General features: G+C 40.5%; 1 protein-coding gene across 12 annotated transcripts in view; it reads right to left on the bottom strand.

The window, feature by feature from the left end:
* Window positions 1–17,759, bottom strand: part of IQCH (IQ motif containing H) — a 218,900-nt gene that overhangs the window by 75,672 nt on the left and 125,469 nt on the right. For 8 of the 12 annotated variants that reach the window (XM_035728097.1, XM_035728098.1, XM_035728101.1 and 5 more), the window contains 4 exons: window positions 16,341–16,424; window positions 12,087–12,262; window positions 5,772–6,044; window positions 500–691 (listed from right to left, as the gene is read on the bottom strand). In XM_035728097.1, the coding sequence (XP_035583990.1) occupies window positions 500–691; window positions 5,772–6,044; window positions 12,087–12,262; window positions 16,341–16,424 (725 nt within the window). The remainder of the gene's footprint in view (window positions 1–499; window positions 692–5,771; window positions 6,045–12,086; window positions 12,263–16,340; window positions 16,425–17,759) is intronic. The other 4 variants (XM_035728099.1, XM_035728100.1, XM_035728102.1 and 1 more) reach the window with 2 other exon arrangements.

The raw sequence follows: 17,759 nt of genomic DNA, 5'->3' as shown, positions 1-17,759 counted from the left end.
ATGTGACTGAAGACTTTTAGGGCCCAAAGAAGGGACATTTAAAATAACCTAATCATATAGGCTTCCAGTTATGAATATAACTGGAATGAATAAGTCATGGGGATGAAAGTGACAGCATAGGGAATGTAGCCAATGGTATTGGGATAGTGTTGTATGGTGACAGATGGTGGCTACGCTTGTGGTGAGTACCGTATAATGTATAGAGTTGTCGAATCACTGTTTGTACACCTGAAACTAATGTAACATTGTGTGTCTACTCAAATTTAAGAACATTTTAAAAATATATTAGAAATAACATTAAAGTAACTCGAGCAAGCCCAGTCACTTTGTATATGAGGACTGAGGCCCAAGAAAGTCAAAATGACCGGCCTAAGATCTCACTGCTGACAGGTGATGCAGCTGAGTCTAGAAGAAAATGCTTTCACCACCCAGCTGAGCCTTTTCCGTCATCTGCTAACTGCACACAGACGCCATGGGCTTATGTCAACACTGAACTCACTTGTGCCCATTTCTTCCTCCAGTTCTCCTGGCCGTATCTGCCCCTCTCCTGTAGGAACCACTTGTAGCACTGTAGGTGGGAAGGAACGTCACAATATGCAGTCCCGTTTCCTCCAAACTCATAGTCCATTTTAAAGAGCCAGCGTTGGATTTCCAGGTGATCTATGACCAGATGACCCAGCTGTTCTAGCATCTGTGGGGCCCAAGACACAGCAACATTTAATATGGCTCGTTTTCTAGATTCCTTCTTATTGTATTAACTTACTTGTACTTCTTAGGTGTATTCAAATGAATGGTCTGTTCATTTGGTTATCTTTTTTTAAATTTTTCTTATTTTTTAAGATTTTATTTATTTGCAAGAGAGAATGAGAGACAGAGAGCATGAAAGGGAGGAGGTTCAGAGGGAGAAGCAGACTCCCTGCTGAGCAGGGAGCCCGATGTGGGACTCAATCCCGGGACTCCAGGATCATGACCTGAGCCAAAGGCAGTCGCTTAACCAACTGAGCTACCCAGGCGCCCCATTTATCTTTTAATTAGTAGGACAGATTAGAAGTTTTAAGTGATATATATATATATATATATATATACACACACACACATATATATGTAAATGATGTGAAGAAACCACTAACCCCTGGGACTAAAGGTATGTTTAAAAGTATAGTCTTATTTCAAGAAATTCTGAAATTATCATTTTGCTGGTTTTTGAAGGCAAAAGAATCTCTGAATATTTGTAATTGAATCTTGGTGTTGTTTTGTTTCTTTTTTAGAGCGTTATGTGTTTAAGAGTTTTATTTATTTATTTGAGAGAGAGTGAGAGAGAGAGAGTGAGAGCACAAGCGGGGTGAGGGGCAGAGGGAGAAGCAGACTTCCCACTGAGCAGGGACCCCCCCAGTGCAGGGCTCCATCCTGGGACTCCGGGATCATGACCTGAGCCAAAGGCAGACATTTAACTGACTGAGCCACCCAGGCACCGCTAGAACTTTATGTGTTTACTTATTGATTTTTCAAATGCTTTTTTTTTTATATATGAGTTATAGTCTTGAAAACTAACTGTTTGGAGCTTTGCTGAGTATAAAGGTTTAATTGTTTCCTCATTAACATACATGAAATGCATTTGTTTGGTCAATTGGCCAAGTATGTCGTATGTATTATGTGAACAAGACAGATAAAGGAGATAAAACATTAATGAAAACAACTATGTTTTATTTGAAACAGTATTCCGGCAAGAACTGGGCTCAATCCCATGGAAATGGAAGGGATAGAAGTTGAAGCTTTATTATCACAAGGATAGCAACATCTAATGTTACTGAACTCTCCATAGGAGTTGGGCATTTGGCTAGGCTCTTTACATGACTTTTCTCTTGTAATACTCAAATATGAAGCAAGCATCATTATTAGTTCCATTTTATATATGAATAACTGAGACTCAGCTGATTTATTATAATTTTTAAAGATTTTATTTATTTATTTGAGAGAGAGAGAATGAGCAGGGTGAGAGGCAGAAGGGGAGGAAGAGGGAGAAGCAGACTCCCCACTAAGCAGGGAGCCCGAGGCAGGGCTCAATCTCAGGACCCTAGGATCCTAACCTGAGCTGGAGGGTGATACTTAACCAACTGAGCCACCCAAGTGCCCTGAGACTCAGCTAATTTATAAATAACTTGCCCACAATCACCGATCACCTGGTGTTAGGTGGAAAAGCAGAGACTCCACCCAGGATGCTCTGATTCCAGCACCTAAGTGCATTCCTTCTCCTCCATGCTGCCTACCCCAGCCTGCAGAGAGGTGGAGGAGGAGGGTGAGATGGAGAAAGAAGTCAGAAGAGGAGCAAGAGAAGCAATTTTCCTTGTAGTCAATTAAGCCATTTCGGATAAATTTGAATCAGGCAAAAGTCTATAGCCCAGATTACGTGATTATAAGTAATACTCTACTAGTAGAGCCTTGGAGAAAAACAAGCCATTAGATCACAGAATGATTTTTTGTCTGGTCTTCCCGTCAGAAGGTTGTGGTCTGTATTACCCAGAAAGAAACACAACAGTACGAAGCATTCTCTCTTTTGAGCTCTCTTGACTATGGTCCTCTATACTTGGGGAGGTCTCTGTGACACTCTCATTCTCTTCTCTTTGGGTGAGTTTTTGCTCACTGAATGGATTTTTAAATTTTGGTTTTTTAACAAAAGAGTGTGAAAGGACTCAAGATTGTAGTTCTGCTGAAGTCTGGAGCTAGAAGATTAAAATTATTTTGATTAAAGACACAATCTGTTCTCCTGTGTTGTATCTTTTCAGCAAATCTTCCTGGGGGTGTTACACTACACAGCAGTATGGAAGTGATATCAAAATGGGCATACTTGGGATCCCCAGAAGCCCCATGCCACCATGGGGTATTCAATTAGGGTGGAAATGGAATTGTCTTAGCTCCCTGATTATCAAGTAGTGTCTGTAGATAATTTGGTGTTTAAATGACAAGTACTCTTGTCTGCATACCATATGGCTATGAGCATAGCCTAGGAAGGTTTTGTAATGTGCCTTCCAGAGTTACATCCCTTCTTTCTCTAATGTGTTGAGAAGACAGATTCTATATTTAATCATACTTTGCTGTATCATGATCGCACTTTGCAGAAGTAGAAATGGTCTCTGGCTGTTAATATCTGATGAAATTCTCTTGCTAACGTAAGGAAAGGTGTTCCAGCCTTTTTAGTGTTCTGGCCTTCATAGCCTTTTTCACTGTATGTTCAGATACATTGTATATTTGGAAGTTTCAGCTACTAACAGAATTATTATCTGTTTCTTCCAAATCCTATTATTTGTTGCTTCTGAGAATCCTATAAATGGGTGTCTGTTGATGGATCCCCTACAGTAATGAAGAGGATCAATAGTATTGTAAAGACTGCACCACTGGAAAGAATTATGTGCTATCTTTAAGTGAAAATTGAACAGTGCTTTAAAAATAGCATCGCCAGTTTTGATTATTTAACCGAAGCTGTCGATACTTTATACAGACCACATGTCAGAAAGAGAGCTTGCATGGTTACTTTATGGATCAAAAGAGGAAATGCTCACTGGGCTCATGCTAGATTTAAAAAATAAACAAATAAATTACTTAATCATAAACCAAATGACTTTATGCTATTTCCAAACATTAATCAATTTTCTATTTGAGTCTATCTGTTCAAAAGAGGTAATATATTTTTTAATTGCCATTCATTTTATACTAGTGTAGAGCAGAAGTAGAAAAATGTCAACTGGCTAAAATTCAGCTGATAGTTGGGAATATTTATTCACCTAAATTAAAATAATCACAGCTTTCTTTCACCGGCTTTAAGTTTATGATGCACATCGGTAAAAAGTCAGCATTATTGATTCATCACCATCTGCAAATTCAAAACGCTGACACACTCAGATAGATTAGGTAGGGCAGTCACTATCTGGAAAAATCTCAATGGAGTACTTTAATTCTTGATGACCTCAGACATACGTTTTCAAACAAGTGGAGTGGAAGTCAGTGATAACTTGGTTTATTGTGATACGATTTGCACATGCCATAGATTAAATGTCCCTCAAATCCAGGTTGTCTACGAGGAGGTTTTTAATCCTGCTTCTGAATACCAGCATGAGAGGGAGGGTTTTTTTTTTTTTTAAGGTTTATTTATTTATTTATTTGACAGAGAGAGAGAGAGAGAGAGAGACACACACAGCGAGAGAAGGAACACAAGCAGGGGGAGTGGGAGAGGGAGAGGGAGAAGCAGGCTTCCCGCCAAGCAGGAAGCCCGATGTGGGGCTCGATCCCAGGACCCTGGGATCATGACCTGAGCTGAAGGCAGACGCTTAACGACTGAGCCACCCAGGCGCCCTGAGTGGGAGGTTTTACTGCATTCCACAATGAACTGTATACAGTTCTAAAACATTTCCTAGCAAAGATGGCCTGAGTTCTCTGTCAGTCAAGATGAAAGCAAGACTTCATATAAATTTTGCACATACATTTTAAAGTTTTGAAGACTGTTTCATGTAATGTACATGTGTAAAATTATAGTTTTATAGTGCATTTCACTTGTCTCAAGTCTCTCAGCTGAGTATTCCCCTGGGAAGCAGAGTCAAGCGATCCACTTTGTTACCTTCAAATTCCAGTGGAGACTAATGGCGGTGAACAGTGGGGCACACCAGTTTAGGGGGAGCATCTCTCTCACTCACTAAAATTGCCTGTGCTTTTTCCAGACTCTGCCATCTTTAAGAGCGACTTCCTTCATGAGCCCATGTATTGCCCAAGAACACTCTAGCAAGACTGAAACATTTTAGGGCAATTTAATAAGTTAACAATACCTTCAAACTAGTCTCTGAGAAGTACGGTTTGTTGAAAGGCTTGATTCTGGGGCCTTGGCGACTATGATATACAGAACATCATGATCAAGTGGCTGAGGGAAGAAGGAGGATCCCTAAGTATCGTCCCTCACAAACTGCTTCATTGAGCACAGTTCTTTAGGTTCCTGAGAACTGGGTGCTTGTGGTAGTTGTGATTGGCTAGGAGTAATGGTTAAGAGAGCTACTGAAACAGAGGTGAGGAAATGTTAACAGTCATTTGTCTTTTTATTTCTTTCTTGTGAAAAAAAGGTGGTGGTTAAATGGGGGAACACGTGCCAGAGCTGACTCAAAGATCATTTCTAGTGACTAATATTATAATTCTCTAAACAGTTAGGATCTAACTGTCTGCTGGAGGAATGCATAGCCAGAGACCTGGTCCAAAGCAAAGACACAGATGCAGATAGTTTTATTCCAGATCCATTTCCTGTCCTCTTTCTGGGATTTTCCTCCTACTCCCTTTATGGCCCCTTCCTGAGAGCCAAGGATGTCTGCAGCCCTCTGCTGTAGAACCTCCGCAACCTGACTTGGCAGGAAGGCTTGCTCACTGGGGTTTTCCAAACCTGCTCCTTTTCACCAAAACTGCCTCTTAAGTTTCCTAGGGTCCTCCTAAATGACTGGCTAGCTAATATGATGATCAATTAATCCATTTTAAGGTGATAAATACTAAGAGTGGATTAGTACATGGACAGGGCCTTCAATGGCTTAACACAAATTAGTAAATATCTTGAGTAATCCCCGCAATTTCTGCAAGGCCAACAGGAAGAGCCCTTGAAACATGAAGGCCTCACGCAGATCCCATCAGCATTCCATATATTCTTCACTGGGTAGGGCTGGCTTCAGAAGCGCTGAAGTTCCCACAAGGTCAAGAGGGTGTGACATACTTGAACAGAGCCTCACTACTCTGTCTACCCCACATACCTGTTGGTGACAATAGATGCCATGCACTCCAGGAGGGACTGGCACATTGGCACTCTCAAAGACCCATTTGCTTCCAGACTTGCTACTGTAAAGATGAGCTATTTCAGGCTCTGGACCCAGGATGGGTAAGTTTAACATATCCGCCACGGCCAAATCATCTCTGTGGAGGAGCCCGCTGACAATGTAGGCCTCTTTTCCTTGGATGAGATTTTTTATTCTTTTGATCGCCTTGGGACTGTACATCAGGTAAGTGGCCAGGCACATATGATGCTTCTGGGGGGAGACCATATCGTTCTTGTTAAAAGGTGTTCTTTTTCTAGTCCATATGCCTAATTTATAACGTTGCACACAATAAATGCATTATTAATAGCAGGCTGGGTTATGACCTATCCTGTTGTTTAGCAGTTTAAATTGATAAAAGCTGTTGGGGTGAGGCTCCATAATCGCTCACATCTTTAGTGTGTTGGAAATAGGCTCACTGGGAATAGAACTAATTACTACACATCTGTATTTATTTGATCCACGTGGAATTATCCTTCTGTCAGAAGGAAAAGAGGCTGGCAGCCTTTGGATAATAGTGATTCATCTCTGCAACACTTCTGGCATGGTTTAACACTAAAGCGTCTGGAAAATCAATACAAAAAATGAAGAAAAAAGCCTTACAGTATGCTTGACTATATGGGACTCTTAATCCGGCAACTCTTCAAGTGACTGGCTAGGCAAAGGGCACTCGGTACTCTCTTTCCAAAGTTCTACCACCAAGTCCATTTTAGAAAATATGTACTTTTATAATGATTGTTTTGGTTTTTAGCCAACACTCTGGAGAGGATTCATGGGTAGAAAATATTTGAAAACTTCAGCAAGACTTAAATTTATTTTCCAGTGGAAAATTCTTTTTATTTTATTTTTGACTACTTATTTTTTTAATTTTTTTAAATAGTCTTTTTTTTTTTTTAAAGATTTTTATTTATTCATTTGCGGGAGAGACAGAGAGAGCACAAGCAGGGGGAGAGGCAGAGGGAGAGGGAGAAGCAGACTCCCCGCTGAGCAAGGAGCCCGATGCGGGACTCGATCCCAGGACGCTGGGATCATGACCCGAGCCGAAGGCAGACGCTTAACCATCTGAGCCACCCAGGCGCCCTATTTTTGACTATTTAGACCTCACTCAGTGATACATATGACTGCTCATTCAATAAAGTAAACAATTCTGGCATGTCTAGGAAGGGCAGAGGACAGAGCCAGTTGGTCAGCACATACCAAAACCAGTACAAGCGTGTCTCTGCGTTCAAGGAGTGGGGACACAAATGAGTACAGTAGATGGATAACCAATACCAGGCAGAGAAGGGCCATAAAGGGTTACAGAGGGCTGGGAGGCATGGAGGAGGGAGGCAGAGGCCATGTGCTGGTGGGGACAGTGGAGATGGCAAATTACTCATTCTCCTTGGACCTCAGTTTCCTCATCTGTAAAATGAGTATAATAGTAGTACCCATCTCACAGGCATGCTGCGAGGATTCAGTGAGATAAATGCGTGGAAAGCACTTATATAATAAGCACATAATGAATGTTAGTTCATATTATTGTTATGAAAGAGTTTGGGGTTGAGGTGAATTTTGAAGGATGAGGTGAATTTTGAAGGATAAGGGAGGATTTAATCAGGTGACGATGGGCACAGGAAAGCCATTAGCCAAGGGTGGAATATGAGAACCCGTGATTGCTCATTTCCTCTAGAGAGGAGGGCATCATGGCACGTGAGAAGGTGCTGGGGACTTGGGAGTGCTGGCTTAGAATCGAGCTCTATCACTTATAAGCTACCTGAACCTGGGCCAGTGACTTATACTCCCTCTGCCTAAGTTTCTCCATCTGTTTTGTTTTGTTTTTTTAGATATATTTATTTTTTTTTTAGAGAGAGAGTGAGAGCAAGTTGTGGGAGGAGCAGAGGGAGAGACTCCCCAGGCAGACTCCCTGCTGAGTGGGGAGCCAGATTCAGGTCTCGATCTCATGACCCATGAGATCATGACCTGAGCCGAAACCAAGAGTCGGACGTTTAACTGACTGAGCCACCCAGAACGCCCTGGTTTCTCCATCTGTCAAGTGGAAATAAAAATACCTGTTTGCTGGGTTGCTCTAAGCCTAAAATAAGATCATGAGTGTAATACACCTGTTATAATGCATGGCATTGAGTTGATATTCAATAAATGGTACTAATTATTATTACAGAGAAAAACTCTCTTTTTAAAATAAAGTCATTAAAAATGCCATGCAAATTATATAATGCAAGGTGCCAGTGTCTTAAGGGAGTTACGGGATTTTGCAGATTCGCACCTACTTCCCCAATTCTGGTCAAAATTATCTACTCAACATGGCATAAAAATGTGGAGAAAAGCTACTCAACTGTTTCTGGGAATGTTAGCGGCACCAGTTTGCAAACCGTTAGATGTAATGATGAGTATGGGAGAAAGAGAGCGAGGAGAGCCCTTGGATTTCAGTCCTGCCTGAATTTGTAACTTGCAAGGTGATTTAGAAAACTCGACCTTTCTGAGCCTCAGCCCCCATATTCAAATGATGCATTGACTAGAAGTCTCTGGGGTCTTTCCAGCTCTGAAATAACTTTCCCTTTCAAACCAGAGCTCTTCTGGGCTTTCCGTTTAATGGGTACAGAAATTCTGCTTGAGATGTTCAAAAAGTTTTGCAAATGGATCATGCGATGATTGCACAACAGTGGGAGTGTACTTAAAGCCACTGAACTGCACACCTAACATGATTAAAATGGTAAATTTTATGTTATGTGTATTTTGCCCCCAATTAGAAAAAAAGACAAAAAACCGAGCCCCTCTGAGAAGAGGATTTATATAATTCACACTGTGGGGCCCGACTTCCAGGGCAAGCGTTCTATTCTAAGCTCTTCGATCTATGTCATATGCCTTTTCTACCATTATTTAAATCCATTTTCAACACCTACTTTGGAGAATGCAATTCTGGGAAGCCCAGTGCTCCACCACACAATGGCTGGTAGCACCTCTTGAGTTTGTGTTCCCCATCTGGTTAATCACCATCTTTTCTTCTTGTTTATTTCACCCCTTTCCTTGCCCCACAAATTATTCCAATGAGGAAAGGTAAAAAAATTAAGTGTTGGGGAGAACTGGGGACTTATATTAATATGTAACATGGTGAGCTTTACAGGGTACCTAGAAGAGTGCTTTAAGGTGGCCATGCTCTCAGTGTCAAGGTCACAAGGCCAAGGCCTCTGACACTATTCTCTTGCTTGATCCATAGAACACTGTACCAACGAACAGCTCCTCTTTTGGGGTGAGGAAACGGAGGCTCAAGTGACTTGCCCAAAGTCACACAGGTAGCAAACAGCAGAGGCAAGATTGAAACCCGGGACTGGCACAATTTCATGCTGCAGTTACCACAACTTCTCCCATTCTCCAGACTGAGCAGTGAAGGTCTGGTGAGTTTATGAGGCGTGATGAGGGGGTGGCAGATGCAGTGATAGAACCTAATATTAGCATTCCGAACCACTTCCAGCCAGGCTGGGGTTCTGGCTCCTCTCTTGGTGAGCACGCAGCCAGACTCTGGTTTATAGTCATCTGTGCGCCTGCCTTGTTCTTCAGGCAAGATGGTCCCATAGTATTGTGTTCGATATGTGTTTAGTAAAGATTTGAATACAAGTGAGTGATGGCACAGGACACGTTACTGGCCACGGGTCTTGTATGACCGTTGAGAGAAAATCATGATCATCAGATCCAGGCAGCAGATTAGCATAGATGACGAAAGTCTAAAATGTTCCTAGTTCATAACATTATACATACATTTGATTTATCACCACTAATTTTTTTCTGGACCTGAAACAAAAAGTAGTTGTTTGGGATGTCTTCGTAAACATTAAAATGTTCACAACCAGACATGATGACTTTAGAAGAGCACTTTTTACCATTACAGATTCAAGCATCATATAGTAACTTGGAGAGATGTACAAACAGATTTTTGGCACGCTTTAAAAAAAAATCTCCTCAGAGCCATCCATTTGAATGAAAATCAGCACTGATACAATCTCTCAAACCCATTAAAAGGAAATAAAGCAATAACTAAACAGGAGCGGGAACTGATGTGAAAGTGAGAGTTTAATTTTTGTATTTTAAAAAGTTGATTGCCTATGAGTGATTAATTACTCAAATAATTTAAATTTAAACTATGAGAAGTATTAAGCACTTAAAATATTCCCTACTCGTTTCTACTCACCAAGATGCAGACCTAACTATGAATGTGACTCAGTGCATCTGTTAGTGCCAACCGCCTATATCTTCCTTAGAAGCTGAAGAGTGGACTGCAGGGCACCTGTCTCAAGTAACAGGATTGTAGAGCTGGAAGGGTCTTTGAAATGCCTTTACCCATCACCTGATTGTATAGATGAAGATCAGAGGACCAGAAAGGTAAAGGGAGCTAGCCACAGGGGCATCCAGGAGCAACGCAATCATTCCAATTCATGATAGTGTTCTGGGGTCGGACAGATTTTGGTTTAGACTCTGACCCCACCAAGCACTTTGGACTAGAAAATGAGACTTAGTTTCCTTAGCCATAGAAGGAGATTGATCATTTCTGTCTTGTTGGCATTGTTCTGAGGACCAAAAGAGAAAATGTGTGCTAAGCACTTGAGAAATGTTACTTGTGCATTCACTTTCCTGTTCCCAAATTAGTGCCCCTTTCCCATTCCATGCCTCTTCGATGTATATGGACTTTTCAGATGTGCAGAAACTCTTCATCAGCAGCTCCCAGGCATTAGCTCCATTTTCTGGCTGGATAAAATTGGGAAATTACCACACAGTAATGGTAGTTTTTCTTCCTTGCTTTCTGATGTCCACTCTGACCCTGCCACTGAGGCCAGGGGATAGCTAGAGAGCACCAAGCAATCCTTGCCCTGATGGAGGATGTTGGGAGGTTCCTAAGAGCATAAGGAAGTGGTGATGATTTGTCCCCTGTCTGTTCTCTTGTTCACCCTGTCCCTGTATCCTCCTCCATAGCCAAGCAGTGCCCATGAAACAGAGCTAGGCAGAGAGCTTGGGGGGAACATTGAGGTATCCAGTGATGAAACAAATAAAATGTTTATCTTGGTAGAAGAGAGTAACTCCTGATGACAATTCACTGAGTATACTAGCAAAGCAGAAATGTTATAGCAAACCTACTCAGCCCTGGCAGGCCTTTTTTTTTCGGGGGGGGGGGGGCTGTCAAAACATGGTGCATCTGAAGGGTTAATAGGTAGCAACAACACATAGATAATAAAGCATGCCATCGATTTCTTTGCCAAAAAATAGAGCATAGATTTTGGTGCATCCCACTTGTGCGTGGAGAGAGCTATCTTTAGCAGCAAATTCAGACCCTTAATTATACAAAAAAAAGTCTCCGCAAAATTGTATAGTCCATTAGGTATTAAAATGTTGGTTGTTTAAAATGGAAATTTTAAATTCTTGTTAAAACATAGAGAAATTCATTTCTTTTTTTTTTTAAAGATTTTATTTATTTATTTGACAGAAAGAGAGAGACTGCGAGAGAGGGAACACAAGCAGGGGGAGTGGGAGAGGGAGAAGCAGACTCCCCGCTGAGCAGGGAGCCCGATGTGGGGCTCAATCCCAGGACCCTGGGATCACGACCTGAGCTGAAGGCAGACGCTTAACGACTGAGCCACACAGGCGCCCCGAGAAATTCATTTCAAGCCATCTCTTACACTGTGCTTGTGACTCCGTGAATTTCCCAAAAGCTCTTATGTGGGGGTGGAGTTCCATTTAGAATTCATCCCATTCATTAAAAATCAGCAGAAGTTAAAAAAAAAAATCTGAACCTCATTCATTATGAACCCTGTGATGTGGTAAATCAGGCCAAATTCCCTTGAGGAAACAAGTCCAGGGAGTAACAAAGAATAGCAGTGTGGAAATCAGAAAACAGGGGCCCTGGTCGAGGTTCTGTCCCTAACAAGCTTGGTGACCGTGGGTGGGCCCAGGCTTTCTCTGTCTTGGCGTCCACCACACAAAATTGAAGAAAAGGAACTACAGATGTTATAAATTTACCTACTTGATGGTACCACCCAATCACTGCAATTAGGCTTCAGCTATAGAGAAACTGGGCAAGAGCAGCTCAACTAAGTCTGCGAGTTAAACTGGGATATTTATTTCCTCCAGTCCAACTAGTAGTCTAATCAGTAAAGCTGTTAAACTTGCAATAATATTTCACTGATGTGTACCAGAGCGTTGCAAGTTATAAAATTTCCAATTTAATTTTACTGCATCCCTGAAGCCGTAGTAATTAGAAGACAAACTCACAGGGAAGACGTTTATAGCTTCAGGGGTGATAATTTTGAACCTGCCCTGCAGGTCACTTCTATCCTCAAGGTTCCCCGATTTGACAGCCGCCTGTAGACTCAGGATTTTATTGTAATACCGCAGTAATTCGTCGTTCATCTGAATGGAGCAGATGTAGATGACACTCACATTGGCATCTAAAAACAACAGGCACAATGTTAATTACTGGTATAAAGGTAAATGACATTCTGAACTCTGGCATCGGATTGATGTTGCACAGTTTAAAATAAAGAGCGTATCCAAAAGCCACACTGAAGTTAATTTAGATTGGTTTTGTACAGATCTTCGCCATTTAACTGGCTTCTTTGTATTTTAGCATTTCTCTAAAGAAAAGATAAATAACACCACCACCAAAAAAATAGACACAATGATTCCTCCAGAAGGAAGGCTGTGAGGTACTAAGGAAGTGTGCTTTCAAATAATACATAGGGAGTTAGCCCCAGAACTACCATTAACATCAATGGGAATTGCATAGTGCTTTAAAAATTTATCCCATTAACTTCAGTAAATTATAAAACAGAGCTATTAACTTTAGAAAGCTGATGAAGTTGCAATTTCTTATTCTGCCTGGACTTGGCAGGGCCAATTCAGGGAACATCCTGTCCAAATAAATGGTCTGATTATGACCATAGCAATGATTATTTCAGGAAACCAACCTTTTCCCTGCTCCATTCCCAAAGAGGAGTATATTACTTAAATAGGACATCTAGTGATTCTTGGTTTAAAGGAAACGCTGTCTTAATTTAACTGTCTTTCTTCTTAAGTTGTGCTTCTTAGTATGTACATAGAAAGAAATCCTAATTGAATATCCCACCCAAATGGGATAGTGAGATGAGATTACCCACTGCAGGGTTTTAATATTTTAAGGACTTGGGACAGGGAATCAGCAGCCACTGGAGACATTCATTCATTCATAAAATAACTGGTTGATCGGTAGGGGCAAAGCACTTGGCTAGACATGGAGGGAAATGAGGAGTCAAAGCAGCTGGGATAATGCCCACGAGGAGCGACCATTTCATGTGCACAAACAGCCTTCAAACAAGGTGGAGAGGGGCGGACCCAGTGAAGCACGTGGAACAGGTGCTTCGGGAAGTTCGGGGGAGGCAGAACTGTAAAATATTTCCTTGGTCAGGTAGGGCTCAGAGGGGATTTGAGGACTCCTCTGTTCAGTTTGACAAGAGTATATAGAACACAGACTGATTAAATTCCAGCTCAGCTGCCTGGGAACATTGGACACAGTATTTAACCTTTCTAAGCATCGGTTCTTCATCTCAAAAATGGAGAAGAAAATCACCTGGGACATAGAGTTTTGAAGAGTATTAAATGAAAGGATACCTATAAAGCACCTGGTGCAGTATCTGGCACATAGTAGGTACTCAGTAAACAGTACAGATGCAGGAATCTGCGGCACGGCCCACCCTGACTAGGGGAGCCAACAGTGATTCCACACCCTGCCCTCCACACTTGCCCTCCCTTTATCAGCGCCCCCAAGATTTAACATGATGTAGTATCCTCGGTCATTTCATCCTACTGTCTCAAATCTATTAATCTTGTCTCTCCAAACTCTTTAAAGGCAAGGTGTATGCTCTTTCCTATATTCCCCCAAGCCCAGGTACGGTATGGAGCATGCAGGAGCCCCCCAATAAATACCTGTGGACCGACCGGAGGGATCTGGGAGGATGGAGGGATGTGGGAAGTAGAGAATCTCACACAATCAGTGAGATCAATGGCGTGTGGGAGAAATCCTCCCCCAGGAGAAGCGGAGTCCTCCAAACTGGCCCCATGCTGAGTGGCCCCGTGCTGAGCCGAGAGGAGGCACTCCATAAATGTAAATATCTAAGTGGCCCCTATTTGATTTTGAAACCAAATTGTCACATAAACCTCAAAATAAATTAACTGAGGAGACAGTAAATAACTTGTATCCAGTTGCTGAATGACCAAATTATTTATCCCAAACTTTGGGTTTGCAAGAGGAGACTTAGTGTCTTACTAAACTAAGGGTACCTCACAGCCCTCCTTCTGAAGGAATCATTGTATCTATTTTTTAGTGGTAGTGTTATCTCTTCTTTAGAGAAACGCTGAAGTGCAAAAAAGCTGGTTAAATGGTGAAGATCTCTACAAAACCAATCTAAATTAACTTCAGTGTGGCTTTTGGATATGGTCTTTATTTGTTTTTAAAAACCAAACTAGGATTTTTTTTAAGTATTAAAAAAAGACATAAAAACAAACAACAAAAACAAAGACTCCGCAGCTGAAGAAAACTAAATTTTTCTTGGGAAGAAAAATTAAAATCTAGGTTACAAATAACAACAAATCATATCACTCATCTCACCTCCCTGTGCATTTCTGGCAAAGGAATACATATCACTAACACGAATATCCAATATTTGTGCATCTGCAAACGTTCAAAATTAATTGACAGGTAATTTTGGAAAGCAATTAATATGAAGACAAAGATTGCTTTGATCGCTAGTCAATAGTCAATAATGATCACTCTCTTGCTTAACTCCTCTAGGAATTGAAAATACTGGTAGCCATTGGGGTCTCCACCTGACACCCTGACTTCACTGCCAATATCCAAATGACAGGTCTTACCAACCTAATCAGATTCTCTTTGTTTTCCCTGAATAAGCAAAAAGTCAACACACTTCACTAGGAATTAATGGAATTAAAAAAAAAAAGATAATTTATTCTTACATAAAATTACTATTTTTCCTAGTTTCTTCATATATTTTTTAAAAATTTCACAAGCAAGTACTTTTTCTACCTTCTAACTACCGTTTCTAAACTTCCATTACATCTCTTGAAGAGGTTTTGGGATCGGATTGCTATATCATGAAGACAGTGTACCAAAAAAAGGCATTTGGTTCATAGTCTCTCAGAAAAGTTCATCGTGAAATTTTCCATTGCAGGTAAGACATAGATTGAACTATTGAATTATTTAAAATAGAAACCTCATATTTTCAAATGTTTTCTAATAATGAGACTCTTTTGTAAAGAAATTCTTTGGTGATGGTTTGTGCTATATATAGAAAGGTATATAAAAAGCTAAAGAAAAAAATTAAATCAAATAAATTAGAGCAAAGTCTGCCCTCTGCTGCACTTCAGTGATTTCCACGCAGTCAGGTTTTTAGTTGAAATAGCTCAGCACTAACAAATCAATCTCAAGTCATCAAAAAAAAATTTTTTTTGTAACTCTGAAAAACGATATTAGTGCCTACATAATAGATTAAAGCAATTACACTATTATTATTTTAGGACACTGTAAATTTCTAGTACTGATGTATTTTTGTTACCAAATGGCATTTATAAAATAATAATGATGCTGAAATATATATGAATCATGTAAAGTATGTCATTCCGGGGAGCCAGCTGAGTTGGTCATTGATAATTTAAAATTCTTCCTTGTTTTGCTTAAATAAAGGCCATAGCAACTGTATTTTAGCAAAACAAAGAAGTTCTTATTTGGTAACTAATAAAAACCTAGTTTTTGTTTACCCTGAATTTCTGGCCAGTACCTTCTAAACTGATTCAGTATTAGTGCTTAGCCTTTGTGACCTTGTGTTAAGCCTAACCTGAACCTTGGTCTTCAGCAGCACAAACCAGGGCATTATTGTCTTCTCTCCTGGCCCAGGTTGGTGTCTGATTTAGAACTGACCAAGCCAGTATCAGAGCCTGACCTTTACAAGGAAATATCTACCACCTGAGGTCTATATTTCTAAGAATTCCCTCTCCTAGGCACCTCCTGTTTTCTAATAACTAGATGATATGTATTTAAATAAAAGCTTCTCTTTAAAAAATCTGTCTTCACATCCCTCTTAGTCTTATAGTGAAAACAATTCTTTTCATTTCTGATACCACCTTCCACTTACTTCCCAGATAACATAATAGACAATATTGACACAGATATAAAATGTTGGCTTCCCTCACTGCTGGAGTCGGGAAATGAAGAGGATTTGGGGCTATAGGAGAGAAATCCTCAGAATTTAGAAAAAGCAACCCAAATAAATTAGTTAAAAATGTCATTTTTTAATTCAAGTCAATGCCACTATAAATCTGTTCTTTAAAACAAAACATTTATTTTGCCCCGCCAGTAGATTAGAAATCCACACTTTTTCCTTGCAGGGGAAAACAAATAAGCAAAATTAAACATTTTTATCAACATCCTCTGATAAACATTCCCAAGAGTCATTTGTGTGGAAGTATTTACTGTACCTAAGATGTCACACAGCCTCCCCAGCTGCATGTTCTGTTGTGTGTTGAAGTCGTCCATATTTTGTCTCACAGGCAGAGAATATCCTAAAAGGTGAACAAGATGTCAAAACACAGAAAGAGCAAGTCAGTATGGCAAAATGGCACACTAGGATTTCCAGGGGTCACAGTCCACATTTCTAGGCAAGAATTTTCTCGGAAGCATCTTGCAGACACAGTCTAACTCCTAAGAATGAGATCCTTGCTTCTCAGGGGATTAAGCATTATTCTGGAAGATTTGCTAAGCAGCATATTCTGCAAAAGAAGAGTTTGTATTTTTCTTTTTTTTTAAGATTATTTATTTATTTGAGAGAGAGAATGAGAGAGAGAGAGAGCATGAGAGGGGGGAGGGTCAGAGGGAGAGGCAGACTCCCCGCTCAGCGGAGAGCCCGATATGGGACTCGATCCCGGGACTCCAGGATCGTGACCTCAGCCGAAGGCAGTCGCTTAACCAACTGAGCCACCCAGGTGCCCTAAGAAGAGTTCGTATTTTTCAATACTAGCAAAACCACCGGGAACCAAGATTATAAAAACAGGGGGAAAATGTCTGACATTGAACATGAATGTTCAAAACAAAATTGAAGAAAACTATGCTCAGGGTTTAAAAAACAAACAAGCAAACAAACCGTATTGGCTCTTTTTAACTTATGCTTCCTGTGTGGCATTTTGAAGATGTGTCCCCAGAATCATTCTAAACTAACACACGGATTTCAGAGAAACCCCTTGCTGTCAGGAATATGTATTTAAGTAATTCTGAATACTAAAGAAATATGCTTCTGCTCACCCAGTCAAAAGAAATTTTAACCTTTAGAGGGCAATAAAGGTTAATGCAGTTACTTTGTCAGTACTGATAGAAGTCCTGCAGTTTGCCTTCGTGTCCACTGGAAACAGAGCAGAAGGAAAATGCATGTGGATTACTCTTGTACAAAACTAAAAGAAGAAACAGCAGCAACTCTTCCTGCTGGCATTTCAGGGGTTAAAAAAAATAAGTGGATCAAAGCATGAACTTAAAAGGCACACATACTCACAAGCAGGTATAATTGCTTATATGAAATTCAGCAACTGTTGGTGCAACTTTTTTTTTTTTTGAGTAAAATTGCTTTTCACATTTTGAAGAGATGCTTCAATGCCTCCTTGTGGTTAGTGAGCCCAAACACATGTTTCAAGTTAAACTGCTTTAGATAAAGTGATTTTAAATATTACATCTTTGAGATGTGACACAGATTTCCTTTTCAGCATAAGGAAAACTATAGCAATTCAGGCAACAGGGCTTCAGATCAAATGCACTCTGATAATTGGCTCTTTGCTTTGATGTCAGTGTTTAAACACTATAGACGTCGTCTGGAAATTAAATGAGCTTACAATTCATCTTAAAGTCTCCCT

The sequence above is a fragment of the Zalophus californianus genome, chromosome 6, assembly GCF_009762305.2.
Source record: "Zalophus californianus isolate mZalCal1 chromosome 6, mZalCal1.pri.v2, whole genome shotgun sequence".
Lineage (NCBI taxonomy): Eukaryota > Metazoa > Chordata > Mammalia > Carnivora > Otariidae > Zalophus > Zalophus californianus.
Note: the sequence above shows the minus strand (reverse complement) of the source record. Positions and strands in the feature narration are given on the sequence as shown.